This window comes from Crotalus tigris, unplaced genomic scaffold (assembly GCF_016545835.1).
Source record: "Crotalus tigris isolate CLP2741 ecotype Arizona unplaced genomic scaffold, ASM1654583v1 scf7180000018001.1161693, whole genome shotgun sequence".
Lineage (NCBI taxonomy): Eukaryota > Metazoa > Chordata > Lepidosauria > Squamata > Viperidae > Crotalus > Crotalus tigris.
In genome coordinates, this window is record NW_024096766.1 from 645,854 (window position 1) to 665,578 (window position 19,725).

General features: G+C 35.7%; 1 protein-coding gene across 6 annotated transcripts in view; it reads right to left on the reverse strand.

The window, feature by feature from the left end:
• LCLAT1 (lysocardiolipin acyltransferase 1) overlaps nt 1-19,725 on the reverse strand; it is a 78,811-nt gene that overhangs the window by 23,583 nt on the left and 35,503 nt on the right. For 5 of the 6 annotated variants that reach the window (XM_039346516.1, XM_039346517.1, XM_039346520.1 and 2 more), the window contains 3 exons: nt 18,229-18,427; nt 13,739-13,885; nt 11,077-11,193 (listed from right to left, as the gene is read on the reverse strand). In XM_039346516.1, coding sequence (XP_039202450.1) covers nt 11,077-11,193; nt 13,739-13,885; nt 18,229-18,427 — 463 coding nt within the window. The remainder of the gene's footprint in view (nt 1-11,076; nt 11,194-13,738; nt 13,886-18,228; nt 18,428-19,725) is intronic. The other variant, XM_039346521.1, reaches the window with a different exon arrangement.

Below are 19,725 nucleotides of genomic sequence, written 5' to 3' on the forward strand. Positions count from 1 at the left end.
ACAGAAAAAACAGGGAAGCAATTCAGACATTTATATATTTCATATCCCACTAAGCCAAGTTCAAAGAAATTTCTTAACTATAACTCTTAACTATAACATAGCAAGTAATATGTTTATGACTCAATTATGTTTCCCAAAGAAACAGAGTTACAGCCAGAAGGTGTTACATTATTTGCTTTCTCCTGCACACTAAAATCCCTGTCATTTGCCTTATCACAAACCCAAACGGAAAAGTTTTCCAAGTTCTTCAGAGTTGTAGAAGCACCATTGTAAATCTATTTTTTTTTCTAAGATGGATCATCTCCCATAGAAATTTTCCTACACAATTATCCTTGTAGCTCCTTAACAGAATTCTGATTGAAACAATTTCCTTCTAGAGCAGGGGTGTCAAACTGCCGGTCTGCGGGCTGGGCGCGTCATGCAGAAGCCGCACCCACCCCCATTGCTGGCAATGGCAAAACTCTCCTGATACGTTGTGCGACGTCACATGGCGTCGTGAGTTTCACATGTCTGCTCTAAAGGTTATAGGTGACAGCCTGACCTTTTCCTAAAGCATGAGAAAGAAGTGAGGTGTTTGTTTTTTTAAAAAGTATACAGAATAACAGAGTTGGAAGGTCTTCTATGCAATCCGCTGCTCAAGAAGACTCTATGCCATTCCCAAAAAATGGTTAATCTAATCCTACTCCTTCCCTGGTTTGAATTTCCTAAAACTGCTCTAAATAAAATGTATCCCTAGAGAGATTTGGTTTTGCTTTCTGCCTCTCATAATTTCAGCCAAAATGCAGGCATATGCCTCAAGAGATCAAAGCAATTGACCAAAATCTTGTATAGAGGATGCAAGCAGAAAAGCTGAGAGGCTTTTGTTGTTATTTTGTTTTCTATCTCTAAACTGAACCTAGCCTCTGCCATTATTATGACAGCTGCAGTTGATACATTTTTTCCTTAACTTTAATGCTGGGAGTAAAGAGGACAACCACTTTCTATGAACAGTATCCACTCTGTATTTTTAACTTTCTATAATTTCTTGGAGCTGCTGTCCTGAGGTCTCCTCATGAGAAACAGCTATCCAGAACACATGTGGACAATCTCCATCTTCTCCTTATCTGAAGATGTTTCAAAGCATAGGTCCATTCATGGTTCTTTGGTCTTTACTATGGTTGGTTTGGCAGATACATCTTCAAAACTAGGCCTCCCCTGAAAATCCTCTTCTAATGTCGTTTCTGATTATGGTCTCACGCTTCACAAAACTATTTCATGGCTACTTCTTATGTACTTACTGTATGCATTCCAAATTATTTTCTTCTATGCATAAGCATACAGATGGTTGCTGAAAAAAGCAATTCTCACAATGGGTTCAACAGCATTTTATTTTGTTGTTGTGATTGTTCATTGTTCAGTAAATTCCAGTTTTTTGTGATGTAATGCACATTATTTTACCAATTTGTCAGTAGCTTCTTCTCTATATTCTTGTGAGTTCATGTATGCTGCCTCTGGCACATGTGCCATAGGTTCGCCACCACTGATATATACAATAACCTTTGCAATTTACAGCATAACAGTGAAACATAAAACAAACAACAAATAGGTTGTTCCAAGGAATTGTAGGAGGGTGCAATAGGGGTTATGGAGAAGGATCTAGCGACCTCTTCATCTTTGCATAATGATATCATGATACACTTATTAGTTATTGTTCGTCCCCTTACATGTGCTTACCACTAATATATTAGAGTTTTGGAACACCTTGTAATGAGGTAATGTTTTATATTACATTTTTACTAAGCGCGTTACTGCCTTAATTGTTACTCTTGCTATATGTAATATTCCTTGCCAATCATAAAAAGAGAATAGACTTGGCACATTATGATCAATGTTAAAGATTATGAATGAGAACATTTTGAAGTCAAAATAATATTTTTTATATTTGAAATAGTTTGGTTGTAGAACAAGTATAATGAAAACTCAGTGTTATCCAAAGCATGTTTACACTAAACTATGCAATAGTTCACACTATTCTATTCTAATCTATAGGCAGTCAACATATACTCAGGATAGTGATGGAAGAAATAGATTGAGAAGAAGGAGAACACTGGGAAATGTATCATTCGACAGAGTTTATTGGCTCCTCCAAACAGAGGAGTGATAAGTTTAAAGAAACAAAGGCAAATAATTTGAATATGAATATTTTGAAATCAAAATACCCTCTTTCATATTTGGAGCAATTGTTTTGACTATGAGGCAGCTGTTTTGCATTTCAAAATGGGCTGCTTCAACCACCTTGGAAGGTATTTTATCTCACAATAGCTCCAAACTTAGGGTGAAAAAAACAAACCAATCAAAAAAATTTTTTTGAGTGCTTCAAAGTTAAAATTTGAAACCTTGTACTAGTGAAAATGGTTTCATATTCTCAACAGTGGAATATGTTTTTTTCTCTTTACAGTTCATTTTAGCATTTGTCAGTAGTAATAATAGTTCTTTTTTTAAATCTATGAATTTAACAGTTTATTTTGAAAGATGATCATCAGAAAGACTGCGGCGGGCCCTGGAGGCGGTGAGTGGCCCTGCGGGCAGTCGGGGTGGGGGATGGGTGGGGGCGGGGGTGGAGCAGGGATGGGGCTAGTTTTGGGGCACTCGGTCTCTAAAAGGTTTGCCATCACTGGTATATATCATGGGTAGCCATATAAGTCTTTTAAATAAATAAATGAACAACCACTGTACAAGCCAATTTTCTAAGAAATCTTCTCTGGAATTATTGGGAGTGGGTAAAGTGGCAACCTTGTTCCCCATTTTGGTTTCTGTTTTATTACTTTAACCAGCCCAGAAAAAGTATGGGCAAAAATGAAGTCATGTTCATGATGACCATTACTGATTTAATAAAAATGTAAATGTTTATTATATATATGAAAGTTAAAGTACTAAAGGGAAGCTGAAAGAAGAAAAGGAGTAATAAAAAAAGAATATAGCAATCATTTATTGGAAGGCTTATCTCAGCCAGTGATTTCTCAGTCAGAACATAAACGTACATGTTCTGAACATGTAACAAAAAGGGACAAAAAAAATGCATTGCAGTTTGTTTATAAAATGATTTTTCATAAAATAGAAACAACATCCTGATTCACTTATAGCTTTCATTAGTCCTCAAATGGCTATATTTTCTTGGATATCCTAACCACTGCTTGCTTAGCTTTGCGCTAGTCTGAAAATAAATGATTCCACTTCCCATAAAGCTCCAAATTAAACACAGAACCAACCTTCCTCCTTTTTTAAACTCAGCAGAACAACTGTCCCACTTCTAACTGATTTCTCAGATTTCTGATTTTCCCAGACTTTATTGCGGCTGCCTACACTTAGAGTGATAAATTAAATTTTCATTTAATTCTTTCAGGTGTGAATCTCCTGGAATGAGATTGCTCACCATTCAGTACAGACGGTTATCAAGTGAACTTAGCTGGGGAGAACATTCCAAAGTTAAGGAATGACTATTTGAAAAACTCAAATCCACATAGCCACTCAACACACTTCAATAGCAGAGGCCCCCAAACAAACAAACTTTTCAAATATGATCTTGGAGTAAAAGTAGAAAATATAAGCAAAAGCATTCATTTAGATATTGTGGCCCAAGCCATGAATATCAGCACCTTGAACTGGAACCAGAAACCAACTAGGAGTTAGTAAAAATAAATTAATAATTGGCGTAATATACTCAAATTGTTCAGTCATGCTCAGAATTCTGGCCACAGTATTTTATACTAGCTGAGATGTAGGAAATATTTTCTAGAGCAGGCTCATGTATAACATATTCTAAATAAGAGATTAATAGAATAGAAATTATCATAATGAAGCAATCTTTTGCCACAGTGGGGCCATAATTGGCTCAACAGCCTGAACAGATGAAAGGTGTTTTGGATCACAGAGGCTACTTGCATAGTTATTTATCAACTTTATGCCATCCTTCAGCAATTAAATGGAATTGTCCCTAAATCTGATCTTTTAGGGTTGCAGTCCCATCCAAAACAGGTTGAAAACCACTCACCTACAGAGATAAATCATCCACTAACAGCACATCTTTCTTAAATGGACTGAACTTCAGTTTGCTGGCCCTCATGCAGTCCATTATCACAGCCAAGCACTAATTCGGGAATTCAACTGCCTCACTTGGATCCAATGAAAAGGAAAAATAGAGTTGGGTATCATCAATGTATTGATAACATTTTATTCTAAATTTCCAAATGACTTCACTCAATGGTGTTATGTTGATAATGAACAATTTGGGGGAGAAAATGGAATACTGCAGAACCTTACAGTATAAATGCCATACAGTCTCCCCAAAATAATACTATAGTCCATAGTATCAAAAAGGGGATATTGGCTATCAGCCTAAAATTAAGATTTTCTGGGCCCATTTTTTCCAGGTATGTTATTATTTAATGACAATGAGATTACCCTTTCTCATAGGGATGAATATATAACCTCCTAACCCAGCTAAAAAACCCATTCCTATTAAATATGATGAGCCATGAGAGCAAGGGTTAAATAAATACATAGTTAGCTGAACCAATCAAACAACATATTTACATCCTCATGCCTTAAAAGCCAGAATGAAATGCATCCAAAGAAACCTGACTGAGTAGCTCTAAACTGAACTGCTAGAATTGTAGAGTTTTTATCATGTAATTTTAATTGATATTGCCCTCAACTATTTAGCATGTCACAGCCTAACTACTATGAATTTTATATGATGTCTATTGAGTCAGATCCTAAAGATTGCAAACCACTTCAAAAAGCTTCCCTGGGTAATGCTGGAGGAGAAAAATGTTTTTTGCCTCCCTCATCAACACAACAGTATTGGAAGACCTGAAGAGTCACAACAGAGATAGATTCTTCTGGACAAAATCTATTTATGAGTTTGCTAAAAGATGACACAAACCTGATAGGACATAATCAGTCTAAAATTACAGTACCATTACAAAGTAGGTTCAATAATGAGCTTTTTTATTATTTAAGCATATACAAGATAAATTTTCCTCATTCTAGTCATCTCCCAGCTTGTTTTATCCCCATTCAATGAGATATTTACCAAAAATCTGAATAGGCTCTATGACATATGAGGCAATCCAAGAAAGGTACTATCTGCCCCAGTTGTCTCTAAATATCAGCCTAATCTTTAACAGAATTGCATATTAGCAGAGTCTTCTGGAATCCATTGGAATCTATTACCCTTCACAAATAGATCATTTTAATAGTTTCCTCACCCCTGAGAGAAGAATAGTTATTGAAAGCTTAAATTTTAATGTGAGTAATATCATCCAGATAAGAGCCATGGTGGTGCAGTGGTTAGAATGCAGTATTGCAGGCTAATTCTGCTGACTGCCAACTGCCAGCAGTTCAAGTCTCACCAGCTCAAGGTTGACTCAGCTTTCCATCCTGCCAAGGTTGGTAAAATGAGGACCCAGATTATTGGGGCAATAGGCTGGCTCTTTAAAACTGCTTAGAGAGGGCTGTAAAGCACTGTGAAGCAGTATATAAGTCTAAGTGCTATTGCTAAGTACTACTGCTATCTTGACAAAGTAAAAGTTTTAAAAGTTTTAAAATGCCATATATTCAGATCTCCATTCTTCTGCCTAAGTAAAAAAAAAAAAAATCCAAAGCATGATCTGTTACTGGACAATTAATTCAGCAAGACAGAGCTTTAGATGTTATAGCAACTGTGATATCCTGAGCAGCCTCCATCATAAATGCTGAAATGTCCCAAAGCCAACATTCTTCTAAGAAGTCTACAATGGGGGTCCCCAACTCCAGGTCATGTAATAGTTGTGATATACGTGCCACCCTAGGGCCTCCAAAACTTTCTGCACTGCTGCATTATGGACCAAATGTAGCTTTCAAATGATAGTCAAGGGGTAGCCCCACTTGCAATAATCCAAGCAGGAGATGTCCAGGATGAGAGTGACTGAGTGCAGGGCCTACTACAATTAAAAAGAGTGTATCATTTTAGAAGCCCAATCTAAAATGATTAATAAATTACTTTTAAGGAATTTTGCATGTTAAGTACTGTATACAAACATACATATCTCAGCAGCACCTAAAAACAAATCTCTAGAATCTGGTAAGTAACGACTAATATAAATAGCAAGTATGTTAGGTTAAAATAAAAAATTAAACTAAAATAAATGTCACAAACAAAATAAAACTCTAGAAGCATAAAAGTAAAAACAGCCTCAGGAATCCATTGAAAAAATTATATAAACTGGACCAACACCTACATGGAAGCAAAAACACAGCAGTGTAAGCTGAATTTAGATTGCTAAAAATCAACATTTATAAATTCTGAAATTTTGGATGTGAGGAGAAACTGTCAGGCCCAAGTCCAGAGAGGATATAGAGAAATCTAACTGAGTTCAATCCTTTATTTGCTTTTACTGAATGGACACAATCTTGACAAACTAAAACTAGAATTTTCTAATCACTAGATATATATTTAGAGATTGTAGGATGTGGCTACTCTGAACCTCTTCCCTTCTTCCTCACACACCTGGAACAGCAGTCACTTAATCCAGGCTTCTCTCTGGAAAGCAAGAGTATTGCCAAAACTCTTCCTCACTGCTCCTCAAGGTGCACATTCCATCACAGAATCCGAGTACAGGTAATCCTCGACTTGTGACTATTTGCTTAACAATAGTTTGAATTCATAATGGTCTTCATAATGGTCTCAGAATTCATAATGGTCTCTCTTTTGATAGTTGCAAAACATAGCACCACCACCCTATGTCACATGGTCATGATCCGGGTTATTGGCAAACTGTTATTGACAACCAGTTGCCAAGTACCTTATGATCATTATTTGCAACCTTCTTTGCTGGGTTCCTCAAAGACAATGGGGAAACTGGCAGGGAAAGCTACAAGTTTCTGCTACTTGCCAAGAGCATTCCCTCTCATCTCTGGAGACTGGCTGTCAAAGAATTTCAGCTCTGTGTCTGCTTGGATTTTGGCAATCCAAGTAAGCATGAGCTGAAATCTTTGGCAGGCAACTCTTATAGCAGGTCCCAAAGTAAAAGAGCTGTGTGCTGAGAATTTTAGCTCTGTGCTGCTTTGATTGCAAAAAAATCAAGTCAAAGTGTTTCAGCATCATGCCTGCTTGGAATGTCAAAATTGTTTGGATTTGCTGAATCTGCTTGGACTGCCAACATCCAAGCATGAAATGGAGTTGAAATTCTTTGGCAGGCAGTTCTTTCAACCAGCCCCCAGAGACAAGCAGGATTTTCAGCCTGAACAAAGAGACAGTGTGATAAAGTAAGGAACACAAGTCCCAATTGCAGTTGTAAATGGAAGACTACCTGTAGATTAAGCATTAGGAAGTAAAATATATTTTAACTTAGGGAACATTAGGTTTTTGCTAACCTATGGTATAAAAAAATATATTCTTCCACAAACTGATTCTCATATTAAATACTTCTTCAGCGTTTTAATGGTTCATGTAACAGAGACATTTCTAGCACAATAGATAATTCATCCATACACAGACTATAATACAAATTAAATATAGCTCTTGACAAATAAAATTCATTTTTGCAAAGTTTTTTTTTAAAAAAGAATTAAACTTCTCATGACATTATGAAATAATGATGCCACATCTAGTTAGTAGAGACAAACAGATAAAAATAAATATTTATTCAACTATCATTATTGGAGCTATCTGCAGAAGGAGATATCAGCATTATCATTAATAGGCATAGTGCAAATAGCCCATTTCTCACTGAATGAAGGTACAGTTTTTCCTTATACCTTTCAACTTTACTTTTTTGTTGCATGTTAAAAAGCACTTCCCTATTTGGTCTTTTAGAATACTGAAAGGTCACTTCCCCATCCTAGAATACTCTCCATAGGCATACTAAGTTATAACCTTCATTTCCTTGTACACTATCTGTCCATTTAGAGATAGTTATTTCTCCCCACATGACATTTTCCCTCTTCTCCACAGAACTAGTTTTGGAGTAACATAATGCACATATCCTTGAAGAGAATGGATATCAGCCTGAGGATGGGAAAACTGTCATGAGCTAAACATTATTCACAGAAAAGCATGAGACATTTAAGGTTATCATTCTTGTGCATGGGATCTTTTTAAAGAGATCTGCCATGATACTAAACGTTTCATGATAATAACCTAAAAATTAAAATTTCCTATTCAATCAGTACCATTCCAACATCTGCTTTACTGATTTTCCATTCATTTTCCTTTTTGAAATAGCAGAAGCTAATACATGGAAATCTGTCTCCACTGAAACTTTTCCATTTCCCAGAGCTATAGTAAACTACATATTCATTCTTTCACATAGCTTTGATAGAGAAGATCCAGTGCAGACATATTCTTTAATAAATAAACCGAAATTATTCCACTGAAACAAATGGAACTTTATGCCATGTAAGATATTATCCAGAATTTTAACTATTTCAAACATTTCAGAAAAGAGAGGATATTAATATATGTAAACAAAAGACTTGATTAGTTGTACTGTCTTGCATGCAGCAGGTACCTTAATAAACTTCATGTAATAAAAATGTACCCAAGACACTTTGAGGAAAGAAAATATGAATCAACTACCTTCCTACAATGGCTCTGATTCAGAAGAGGAAATGCATTCATGATCTCATTGCTAACATATGACGAATAATGGAAAAGTAAGTCAAGTTCCAAAACTCATACATTTTTGCTGCATTAATTATACTGATACTTTTGACTCTAAACACAGTAAGGTGTTTGCCTTGGGTTAGGGTGGCTGGAGGTATTTTGGCTCTGTTTTTGTTTTGTTTTCTATTGTTTTATTACATTGAAATCCATCCAGAGTTCAGAGTCAGGCAGCATCCACATTTAGATAGATAGGTAGGTAGGTAGGTAGGTAGGTAGGTAGGTAGAATTACATTTAAACACTTCCTACCTATCTGCCTATTGAAGAATTTGTGTGATGACCAAGAAAGAATGATTGGAATTGTATACATATCATTTAAACAAGTCAAAAGAGGGAAACATATATATTAAGATTTCATGCACTGTGTCACTCACTTTACTTAATTTACAGGCAGAATGCAGCAGGGAAAATGATGGACTAGAACAGTGGTTCTCAACCTTTCTAATGCCGCGACCCCATAATACAGTTCCCCATGTTGTGGTGACCCCCAACCAGTTATACATCACTGGGTGCCAGGGGCGTGGCCAAAGAAAAGAGGGAAAAAATGGCGGACAGCCTTGTTTGGCGACCCCCGTGAAATGGTCATTCGACCCCAAATGGAGTCCCGACCCACAGGTTGAGAACCACTGGACTAGAAGAAATAACTGCTGGAATTAAATTTACTTGATGAAGCATCAATCTCAGATATTCTGCTAATACCTAGATGGCTAGATGGCTAGAAGTGAAGACTTAAGGAATTTTTTTGCTGAAGGTGAAAGATTAAAAAGCCAGCCTGCTATTCAGTATGTTAAAAAAAAAAAAAAGCTTAAGATTATGTCAACAGGAAATCCCAATGTAAATAGCAGAGAAGAACCTGCAGTAGTAAAGATGCTAATTTTCCTAGGCTTAAATTTGCAAGGACAGCCACTATAATAATGAAATAAAAAAAAAACACCTCTTAACTGAGAGAAAAATTATGATAGAACTAGACATGGCTTTGAAAACTGAATGAAAACAAACTGATATCTTTAAACTGTGATGCTGGAGTACATTGATTAAAAAAATCCAATAGTCTGCAAGAAAAATAAATAATTCAATCCTAGATGAAGATTCCTCATTTTAAGCACTTATAATGAAGCAAAATAGTAAAATATTTTGAACATTTAATAAGAAGACGTGGATACTAGAGAAGTGTTTTAGAACATTTAGAAACACTGAAGATCATTGGAAAAGAGGCTAACAGAATACATAATGCCTACATTGTACTTTTTTTAAATAAACTTGCACAAATCTATATATTTTATTGAAAGCTCATGCAAGCATGAACTTTTAAGAACTCAAATAAGAGTCACTGACACATGATCGCGAAATGATGTCCACTGGATTGCAAAGAGTTGGAAGAGACTGAACACATTTTAAATAGCTACAGCATGACTCCCAATATTTAATATGACAGAACATGAAAACCATTTACCACATGGGAAATTGTATCAATTCGAATGCCGTCCTTGACCTAAAAAAAGGTTTCAACTTTGAATCTTCCTCCCAGTTAGCAAGATTCTACTGTTTCTCAATTCTCTTTGAGATCACTAGTTTCTTGCTAGCACTGGTAAGGATGCTTCCCGCCATGTCCTAGTGATTGTTGAATATCTCTTTTTCCCATTACCAGCAGAAGTAGAGAAACACTGATGCCTTCCCTCAGAATATTGTAACTTCATGGGAAAATGGACAAAGCATTCTGGGGCAGCATCAAAAAATGATTCAATCTTCATCTAGCCCAGGCATGTCAAACTCACGACGTCACGTGACGTATTGTGACTTTTCCCCCATTGCCAGCAATGGGGTGGGCGCGGTTTTGGCGTGACGCATCCGGCCCGCAGGCGGGCAGTTTGATATGCCTGATCTAGCCCATAGTTGCCAACCCACAATCTAGAAAATATAAGATGGACAGTTATTGTAAGTTGCTTTTATTGCTCATCTCACCAAGGAGGCTATAAATGAGTTTGAATGCTTACATTATGTTGTGGATAATTCTGATAATACTGTTTATAATAATCTAATTGTTGCCAGACAGGGCAGAAAACTGTAGTAAAACCTATAAAAATATATTTTGCCTCAATTCCAAACTTAATATAGGTCTTTCCTTACTTCAGAATGCAAAATTCACATGGAAAATGGAAGCAATATGACACAATGCTGGCAACATAATTGGAAGTGATCAAATTACTTCCTATTTTAAGCATGGAAAAAATTTCCCTGAGTAAATAAGGAAGGAAATCTATTGGAACACACAAAGCTTTTAAAAAGATATTTTAGGGCAATGGTTCGAAGTAATTAGCCATCAACAACATTTCTCATCTAAAATATATTATTTTGTAAAGAAAAGAGAAAAATGCATCTGAACATGCATTACCATCTCTTAAACGATCCACTATAAAAGTGAAGCCTGTAGTTCTTGGGTGCAAGACATATTCATACTTCTGAAGTCCATTTTTTTCAGCAAATGTATCACTGCGGGCTTTAGTTTCATCTACAGAGAAAAGTAGTAGGAAAAACAATGATTAAAATGCCTTAAATTTCAGTATTACAGAGAACATCACTAGAATAAAGGATCAAAGAGGTATAATAGAATGTGTTTATTTCAATAAAAATCATCACAAAATACTTTTCACTTTCTTACATAAACATAGACAAGCTTTACTTTCAAAGTCCAGTTCTCAGAATGCAGAACACAATTGCCTTGGGCTAAGGCTAATCTAAAGGGTTTCAAAATTTGCAGGACCTAGTCCCAAAGTCTGAATCAGCAACAACACCTAGAATCTATCTAGTAAGTTTTATAGGATTACAGATCCAGGACCCCAATGTTATATTTATTAGACATTATTTCTGCATTTAATTAAGAATAAATAGATAACAAACCAAAACAAGCAGAAGTCCATACTATAATAACAATAACAAATAAATAAATAAAGTTGAAAGGGACCTTGGAGGTCATCTAGTCCAACCTCCTGCTTAGGCAGGAAACCCTATACCATTTCAGACAAATGGCATAAGAAAACCTTGCAAACTTAGCCAGTAATATCCATTAGCCAATAAGCATGGGGGGGGGTGTTAACAGAACACCCAAACTTCCCAATAGCCTACCAGGTTTTCTTTTCCGAATCCAACAGGAGGAATGAAAGCACTAAGTTAAGTTCAAAGAGTAAAATTTGTTAGTATGCTTTTTCATGAACAGGAAATGTTTGGGACATTATGCATCCAGAGAGAATAATATAATGAGAAAGAGCAGTAACAAAGAGCAATGATACATGTCAGGACTTGTGAGGAAGTACAATCTTCTATATATAATATATCAACATTAAAAACCAAACCAAATCAAACAATAGGACTCTTTAAAACAAGTTTCATTTTTCTTCTCCTATACTTAAATGGAATAATATTATTACCATCCATAAAAGTCTGAAAAACAACTAATAATGCCTTAAAAACTAATAAAATAACACAAAAAAATTAAAAGCTGGATAAAATGTTACATTACATATTTTTTCACTTTAAACATATTAAATTAAATCTATAATACCTAAAAATTATAGATAAAACAACTTAGCATATATGAAATCATGCTAAAAGATCCTAGATATGCCTCATGATAAATATTGTACTAATTCTATTATCAGATTTACAAAAATATTTTTCACAATTTATTTAACACAAACAAAGGGTAAACATTTAACTTTACTTAATTATTCTAGTCATTTCTAAGCACAGAGATGTGAAAGAACCACTCCCTAATACAGTGGTTCTCAACCTTTTTAATGCCGCGACCCCCAACCAGTCGTAAGTCGAGGACTACTCAACTGGTGCAGCACCGTTTGCAGAATGGGACTTTTGGCAGGCTCAGCAGGGCAGAGACAGCCTGGACAATTCCTATTGGCTTTTGAAAGCCAATAGAATTAGACTCTATTCAAGAGAGTCTATTCTATTGGCTTTCAAAAGCCAATAGAATAAAAGGGAGTAGCACAGCTAAGGAAAAGGGGAAAAAAATATGGCGGACTGCGTTGTTTGGCGACCCCCATGAAATGGTCGTACAACCCCAAATGGGGTCCCGACCCACAGGTTGAGAACCACTGCCCTAATATTATATAGCATTGCTTTGCTGGTTAACACATTCTAAGAATGATTTAACTCTCAGACATATAATAAAAGTAAAGATCTTCAACTAACTAGTAACCTGGCCAATAACATTTTGGCAATACTGAAGATCTTGATTAATTCTGGACATCAATGGCTTGACTTGATATATAAAGAAATGCTGCTATAGTTGAATAGAAAATACAAACAAAATTACTGCATTTTTTTTTAAAAAAATCCAAGACTGCCATGTTAATTTGCATTTAATTAGAATTTCAGTATTTTTTGAAAGCCTGACACTAACACATTGTCTTTTCAACCTTTATTCACTTCTGTGCTGAATTGTTTTTCTTTTAATGATCCTGTAATCCCTTAATTCGGGGTACAGTCAGGGCGGCTAAAGGGATTTGAGTGTTTACTGGCCAGATGCCCTTCTTGATGCCTACATGGAGTTTGCAGCAGGTATGTTCTCTTTGCACCCCAAGAAAGAACTGCCACTACCTAGGATTGAACTCTCAGTCTTCTGAGTGGGAGGCGAGCATCTTCACCACTCAGCCACCACGCCACTCTTCTGTGCTGAATTCTATTATTAAAACAAATAAATAAATTCTGGATGTGCATTTTTAAAATTCTGTCCAAAACTCTTTCACAATTCACATCAATTCTATAGTCTTATTTTTAGAAATATCAACATCACATTAATTATGTTATATATTTTATATGCGGCCCAAGGCAATTCCTCTTCACTTGGTGCAACCCATGCAAGCCAACAGGTTGGACACCCATGCCTTAAGAAGTGTTTACAAATAACTATTTAATGTTCTGGATTTAATGGTAAAATCCTTTTCTGATATGGTATACTGTAATTCAACCTACTTACATAGTATTTCCAGCAAATGTCTTAAATGCATTGTGCAGCATTAAATTAAGTAACATTGAGGTACCTGTGAGATCAGTTCCTTCAGGAAAGATAAGAAGTTGTAGTGGCTCATGAATATCACAAAAATAATCCAGCATATTTCCAAAATGATGTTTGTCTTCTTCCCATTTCCTCTGAATGAAGATGAAGGCAGCAACCTGCATGGCCCAGCCTAAAACAAATGTGAAGAATTTCTTAAACACTGAATTGATTATTTATTTGGCTGGTCCCTGAACATCATTTAGATTCCCCAAGTATACAAAGATGCTTTAATATAAAAACTCAACATATTTCTTAGTAAAAAATATATCACAGTGTCTATGATTATGTTAAAAGCCTAAAGATTTTGAGATATTTTGCTAAAACTTGTGGAAAAGCAAGACTCATGTTAACTGTTTCTTTTTAAAATCAAATCTGCATTCATACAATGAAATGTTGCACCAACAATGGCTTGATCTCAAAGTATAGAAATTTCTTCCTATAAATTATTTTAAGAAAATATTTCATAATCTATTTTTAAGGAGATTTTGAAGAGGGTGCAGGAAAAAACGATCTCCCTTTCCCATTCTGCTGATGTTAAGGGATAATTAGAAACTTATATGTCTACTGGAATAAATTTTACATTTCATTCCTCAGGGATGATTTTTAAGAGGAAACAGATGTCTAACCAAACTGACAAAGTTTGCAAAAAATGCATACCATTACTTCTATTTTCCTTCTGAACTAAGTTTAAACATTAAATACTTCAATATTATGAAATATGCATGAGTCTAAGCACATTAGAAAATTAGATACTAAGTACAGAACTATCACACCATATATAATTTTAATTATTGTTTTTAAAATGGCAAAAAAATAAAATAGCAGAACCATTTTAACCCCTTCTGAATTCTATTTTCTATTAGATTTCTGCATTATTTACCATGAACCATTAGAAGCTTTCTCTTGTTACTAATAACTGAGTGAAGTGTTTTCCCAATCTGGCACCCTCAAGAAGTATTGGTACTACAACTTCTAAAATTCTGGGGAATTCTCATAACCCCAACACAGCCAGGCATCCAAAGATCAGGAGAAGATGATCTTGTGGTTTATCAAATTTCAATTGTTTTTTATTGTAAACAGACAGATAATTGATATTTGCCTACAGTTAAATAATTCAACAAAATTATATGCATACTATAAACCAGTGGTGGTGAACCTATGGCACGAGTGCCAGAGACGGCACTCAGAGCCCTCTCTGTGGGCACGTGTGCTGTCATCCCAGTCCTAGGCCTTCAGCTGGGTTTTATAAAACCTTTTAGCTTTAGACCTCCACTATCATGTCCCCCCCCCAAAAAAAGGTTCAATCAATCAATCAATTTCAACTTCTCGCGGGGAAAAAAAAGATCTTGCAAAGTTGGAATTGTTTGAACTTTTTAGTCCCACCCAGTCTGCCGTTACCACTGCAGCCACGCCCCCCAATGGGCCACACACCAATTGGCCACACCCAGCCAATGGGCCACATTCACCCGGCACCCAACAATGAGTAAGTGGGTTTTGGGTTGCAGTTTGGGCACTCAGTCTCTAAAAGGTTCGCCATCACTGCTATAAACTATAGGTAACATCTTATTCTGAGTTATAAAGCAGCAGTCCCCAACCTTTCCAGTTCTGTGGAACTGATGTTGGCGGGGGAGGAGAGGGGATAGTTTTGTGTATGCATGTGCGCAGCTTCACACGATCACCCGCTGCTTGCCTGGCCCAGTTCCGAATGGGCCGTGGCCTGGCACTGGGCTGCAGACCAAGGGTTGGGTATCCCTTTTATAAAGCATAGAGACTGGTCTATAGATCAGTTTTTGTAGCATCATAGTATTGATGAGGCAAAGCAAGCTTGTTTCATGAATATTTCTGAAAAACAAAAATTGCACACACACACATACACACACACATTATTTTGGGGGAAGTGGAAGTGCAATCAGTTCTAGGCCAAGCTTCAATGCTCGATTGTAACAACCAAGAGGGAAGCCAGAAGTAACTTTATTTAAATCCTTAAAGCAAAGTTGTGATTTAAATGATTTTGTTCCATTGAACACATTATCTAGTTCAGTGTTAAAATTCATATTGCAAAGAAAGATTTTGGTGTCCATATTTCTGGTATAAACAATTCAGTAAAAAATATATTATAAAGAACATTTTCCAGCATATGGACTCAAAGCTAATTCACAGTATAAATAACTCTAAGTAACTAAGTATGACAGCTCCTGATAGAATTGCTGGAAGACATCATATGACACTGTTGATCAGACTCTCACTTAGAAGGGTCATCACCTACAATCCACAAAGCAAACCACAAGCTATTAATACAAGGTTTAAAGGACATGGGGCAGACACTCACACACACATACACACAAACCTTTGACCTTATTCAGATATTAGTTTGCACTGTATAACAATAGACCTCCCTCTAAGCAACTATGGATATGATGGTAAGTACAAGCATAGTGACAAATGCAAGCAAAATGCAAGGCAATTCCTGGTTGGGAAATCACTTGAATTATAAATGGACTGTTGCAAAATAAATTGTGTTGCTTCAGTCTTTGAACAGGACTCCTGTTTACAAGGATTTTATTGCACAATCCATCTTCATATCTATTCTATCCTAATAAACATGTATTTCAAAACTACTCTCACATTCCAAATTGCTTTATCTTTTTTCCGTGTTTCTTTCTATGTTCAATTCACCTTTTACCCTTTTCCTCCCTTAATTAGCCTTATTTATTTATCTAGTCCCTCAACAGGTGAATTCTTTAGCTTTCAGGTATATGTTCTGTTGCTGGGTACGTTCTTGCCTCTTCCCTTTGACAGCATTTTGAGTCTGCTGGTGACCCTGTTGGAGGTGCTATCTCTGCTACTGCTATGGATTTTTAGAAAGGGGCAGCCTGATTTGCTCCCATGTCACCATCAACAGTTTTCACACTAAAGCTACCATAACCCATTACATTGTCATTGGACACACTACTGTCACATCTTTAGTCAACCAGGAATGCTTTGGCTTCTTTTCCTTGGGCACCACAGTCATTGTACTATCTTTCCTTCAACAAACAGCAGCTAGTTTTCTGAAAATCCATCCAACAACCCCAAGACAATGTAATCCTATTAAAAATAAGCAGCTCTACTTATTAACTTCTAAAAAGATAAGAATATGTGTGTTGGACAAGCTAGGCATGATGTACATGAGATGGATACAGATGGCCTTGCAACTTTGGCTGTCTTCTCACAATGACTCTTCACAACTCAGCTACTAAGTAATTTGGAAGAGCTGTTTGGAAGAACTTTCCTCGATGTCTCCAACTTTTCCTATTTTTGTGATATTATTGTGATTTTGCTCATGCTGTTTATTGTTACTGCCTGAATATTTTAAGTGTATTATTTTACTCTATGTAAGCCACCAAGAATCTTTGTTGAATTGTGGTGGGCTAGAAATTTATTTAATAAATAAAATAAACAATTCAATATCTGTGCCACGGTAACTTCATACTATGAAGTTCTATATGCAAAGGAAAAATATAAGGACTTTATTAATCCAAAAAAAATGTATAGTGAAAGGCTCTTAAAGAGTAGTAGACCTTGTAGGACTGTGACAGTCTTGCATTTGAAAGCTTCACTCTTTTAAATTGTTTTCTCAATATATACATTATTTCAAGTTTTTTTCAGATTACTTATATAATATTACTTGCTGGTTTTCTATTAGGTATTTATTTATATCTGTAGAAAATAGAGTACCATCCTGTACAAGCCAAGTAAGACGTTTTTAAGAAGAAACTGGACAGCCATTTTTCCAAAATGGTTTAGGGTTTCCTGCCTAATCAGGGGGTTGGACTAGATGACCTCCAAGGTCCCTTCCAACTTTATCATTATTATTATTATGTATGCCAAAACTGGCCAACTCCATTGAGATACAACTAAAAGCAAAAGCAAGAATACAGACAGTTCTAAATAGCCACTCACTTCAACACCATACACATTTTGCCAGTTTGTGTTGCTGTGGAAAGAAAGAAAGAAAGAAAGAAAGAAAGAAAGAAAGAAAGAAAGAAAGAAAGAAAGAAAGAAAGAAAGCATGGTTGAAGAAATATGTGGAGTTATTAAACTAGCACATAGTTTATTTCTATGCATCACTGATTTATTATGAATGCTTACTTCAGCGGCAAAGATTGTAACAACTCTCATGGGTAAAGACAAAGGTTCTCTTTTTCCTTATTTTGACAAGTTAGTGAATGTCAAGTGGTGAGAAAGTGGCTGTCTTATGCCCTGTTTGTGAGCTCCTCACATGGGTATGGGCTCAAATGGCCACAAGTCCAGAGAGCTCTCAATCAAGGTTATGTCCTTATAATATTGTACATGCTCTGAGTAATTTATTTCTAGTGAATTTACATCAAAGATCAAATGATATAGTTAAAATATAAAAATAGTGTTAACAAAATAGAAGATCTAAAATAATATATTTTAGAATATTATTTAGAAAATCAATCAATAACCTACCAAATCCCGGAATGCCTTTGAGACTAGATTTGAGGCAGATTTTTTCAAGTCGGAGGTAGCTATATCTCAGCAAGCAACTCCATAAAAACATCCAATCCATTCGTGTTCGATGATTCATGATTATGACACTTCTTTCTCCGGGGATGAACCCATCACCTGTTATGACTACTTTTGACCCAAACACTATCTCCAGCAGGGCCTAGGTAAAAACCCCAAAAAATATTATATGACAACCCTGCAAATGGGCTAACATTGATCAAATATTAACAATGATCAAATAAAAAATCATTACATTGCACTAAAATTTTAGACTAGTCTATGCTTACCTCCACACGTACAATATAGCTTTTTTTCTTTGAAAAATTATAATTTACCCAAAGAATTTGAGAAACATTTCACAACAGTGTAACTGCATAAATTAATATAATAGCAATTACATGGCTATGCAAGGCGAGTCTAATACATCAGCAAGTTCTTTAGTTAGTACTTTTACTTCAAAGGTTTTATGTACAAATTCTGTATCAGGGGAGAAAGGGACTTGAATAAAGTGTTACTCTAATTCAGAGGATTGTGAATTTGAGTTCTGTTTTAGGCATGAAAAACCAGCTGAGTGACTGGACAGTCACTATCAGCCTAATTCACCTCAGGATTGTTACAGGGAAAATAAGAGGAAGGAGTATTAGGTAAGCTCATCACCTTGAGTTGTTCATAAAAAAAGAATGGGATAAAATCTAACAACATAAAAAAGTATTACCCAATTCTGATCTTGAATTTTATGTAACAGGGAATACAATATCTACAGATGCCTCCCCGGTATTTACAGGGCTCCATCTGATTTTATTTTTATTTTATTTATTAGAAAATATTCAAATGGATTCCTGACACGCTTCCTCTAGTTTCATATAAATTTAAAAGAAAGTTTATATAATGAATTCATTTTATTTTGTTATTTTTTGTTGTCGTTGTATTTTACTTTAATTTTTGGATGTTTTATAGTTTTTGTAAACCATTTCAAGGTTGAGTGTTATCATACAGGCCTCCCAGAAGCCTCCAGAAGACTTTTTAGAAGACTAAGCAAATATCAATGAACCCAGTGAAAAAGAAAGTTAAACTGGGATACAGAGAATCACAGAGACCAATTTGCCTTTGGTATATGTGTTTTATAACTGCTTTTGTTCCCAAGGCAATCAATTTGTTAGAGTACCCACAGATGTTTTTAAAATTCTAAAGGTCTCCAGTAGCCAAAAAGGGTTGCCTAATCCTGCTTTAGGCTATAAAAGAAAGGAACAATAAGTACACAAGATACTTGTAGATTGAAATGAGGGAGAAGTTAATTTTTTTTAACCTCTATTTAGAGGGTGGTTGATACATACAGGAGTTATAGTCTAAAGGAGTAAATCAATAATTGTCAGTATTTCTTCAAACTCCAGTGGAAACTTAGCTTAATTTGAGGGTTGGCATATTGTTCAACCACAGAGGATGAAAGAAAATGTTGGG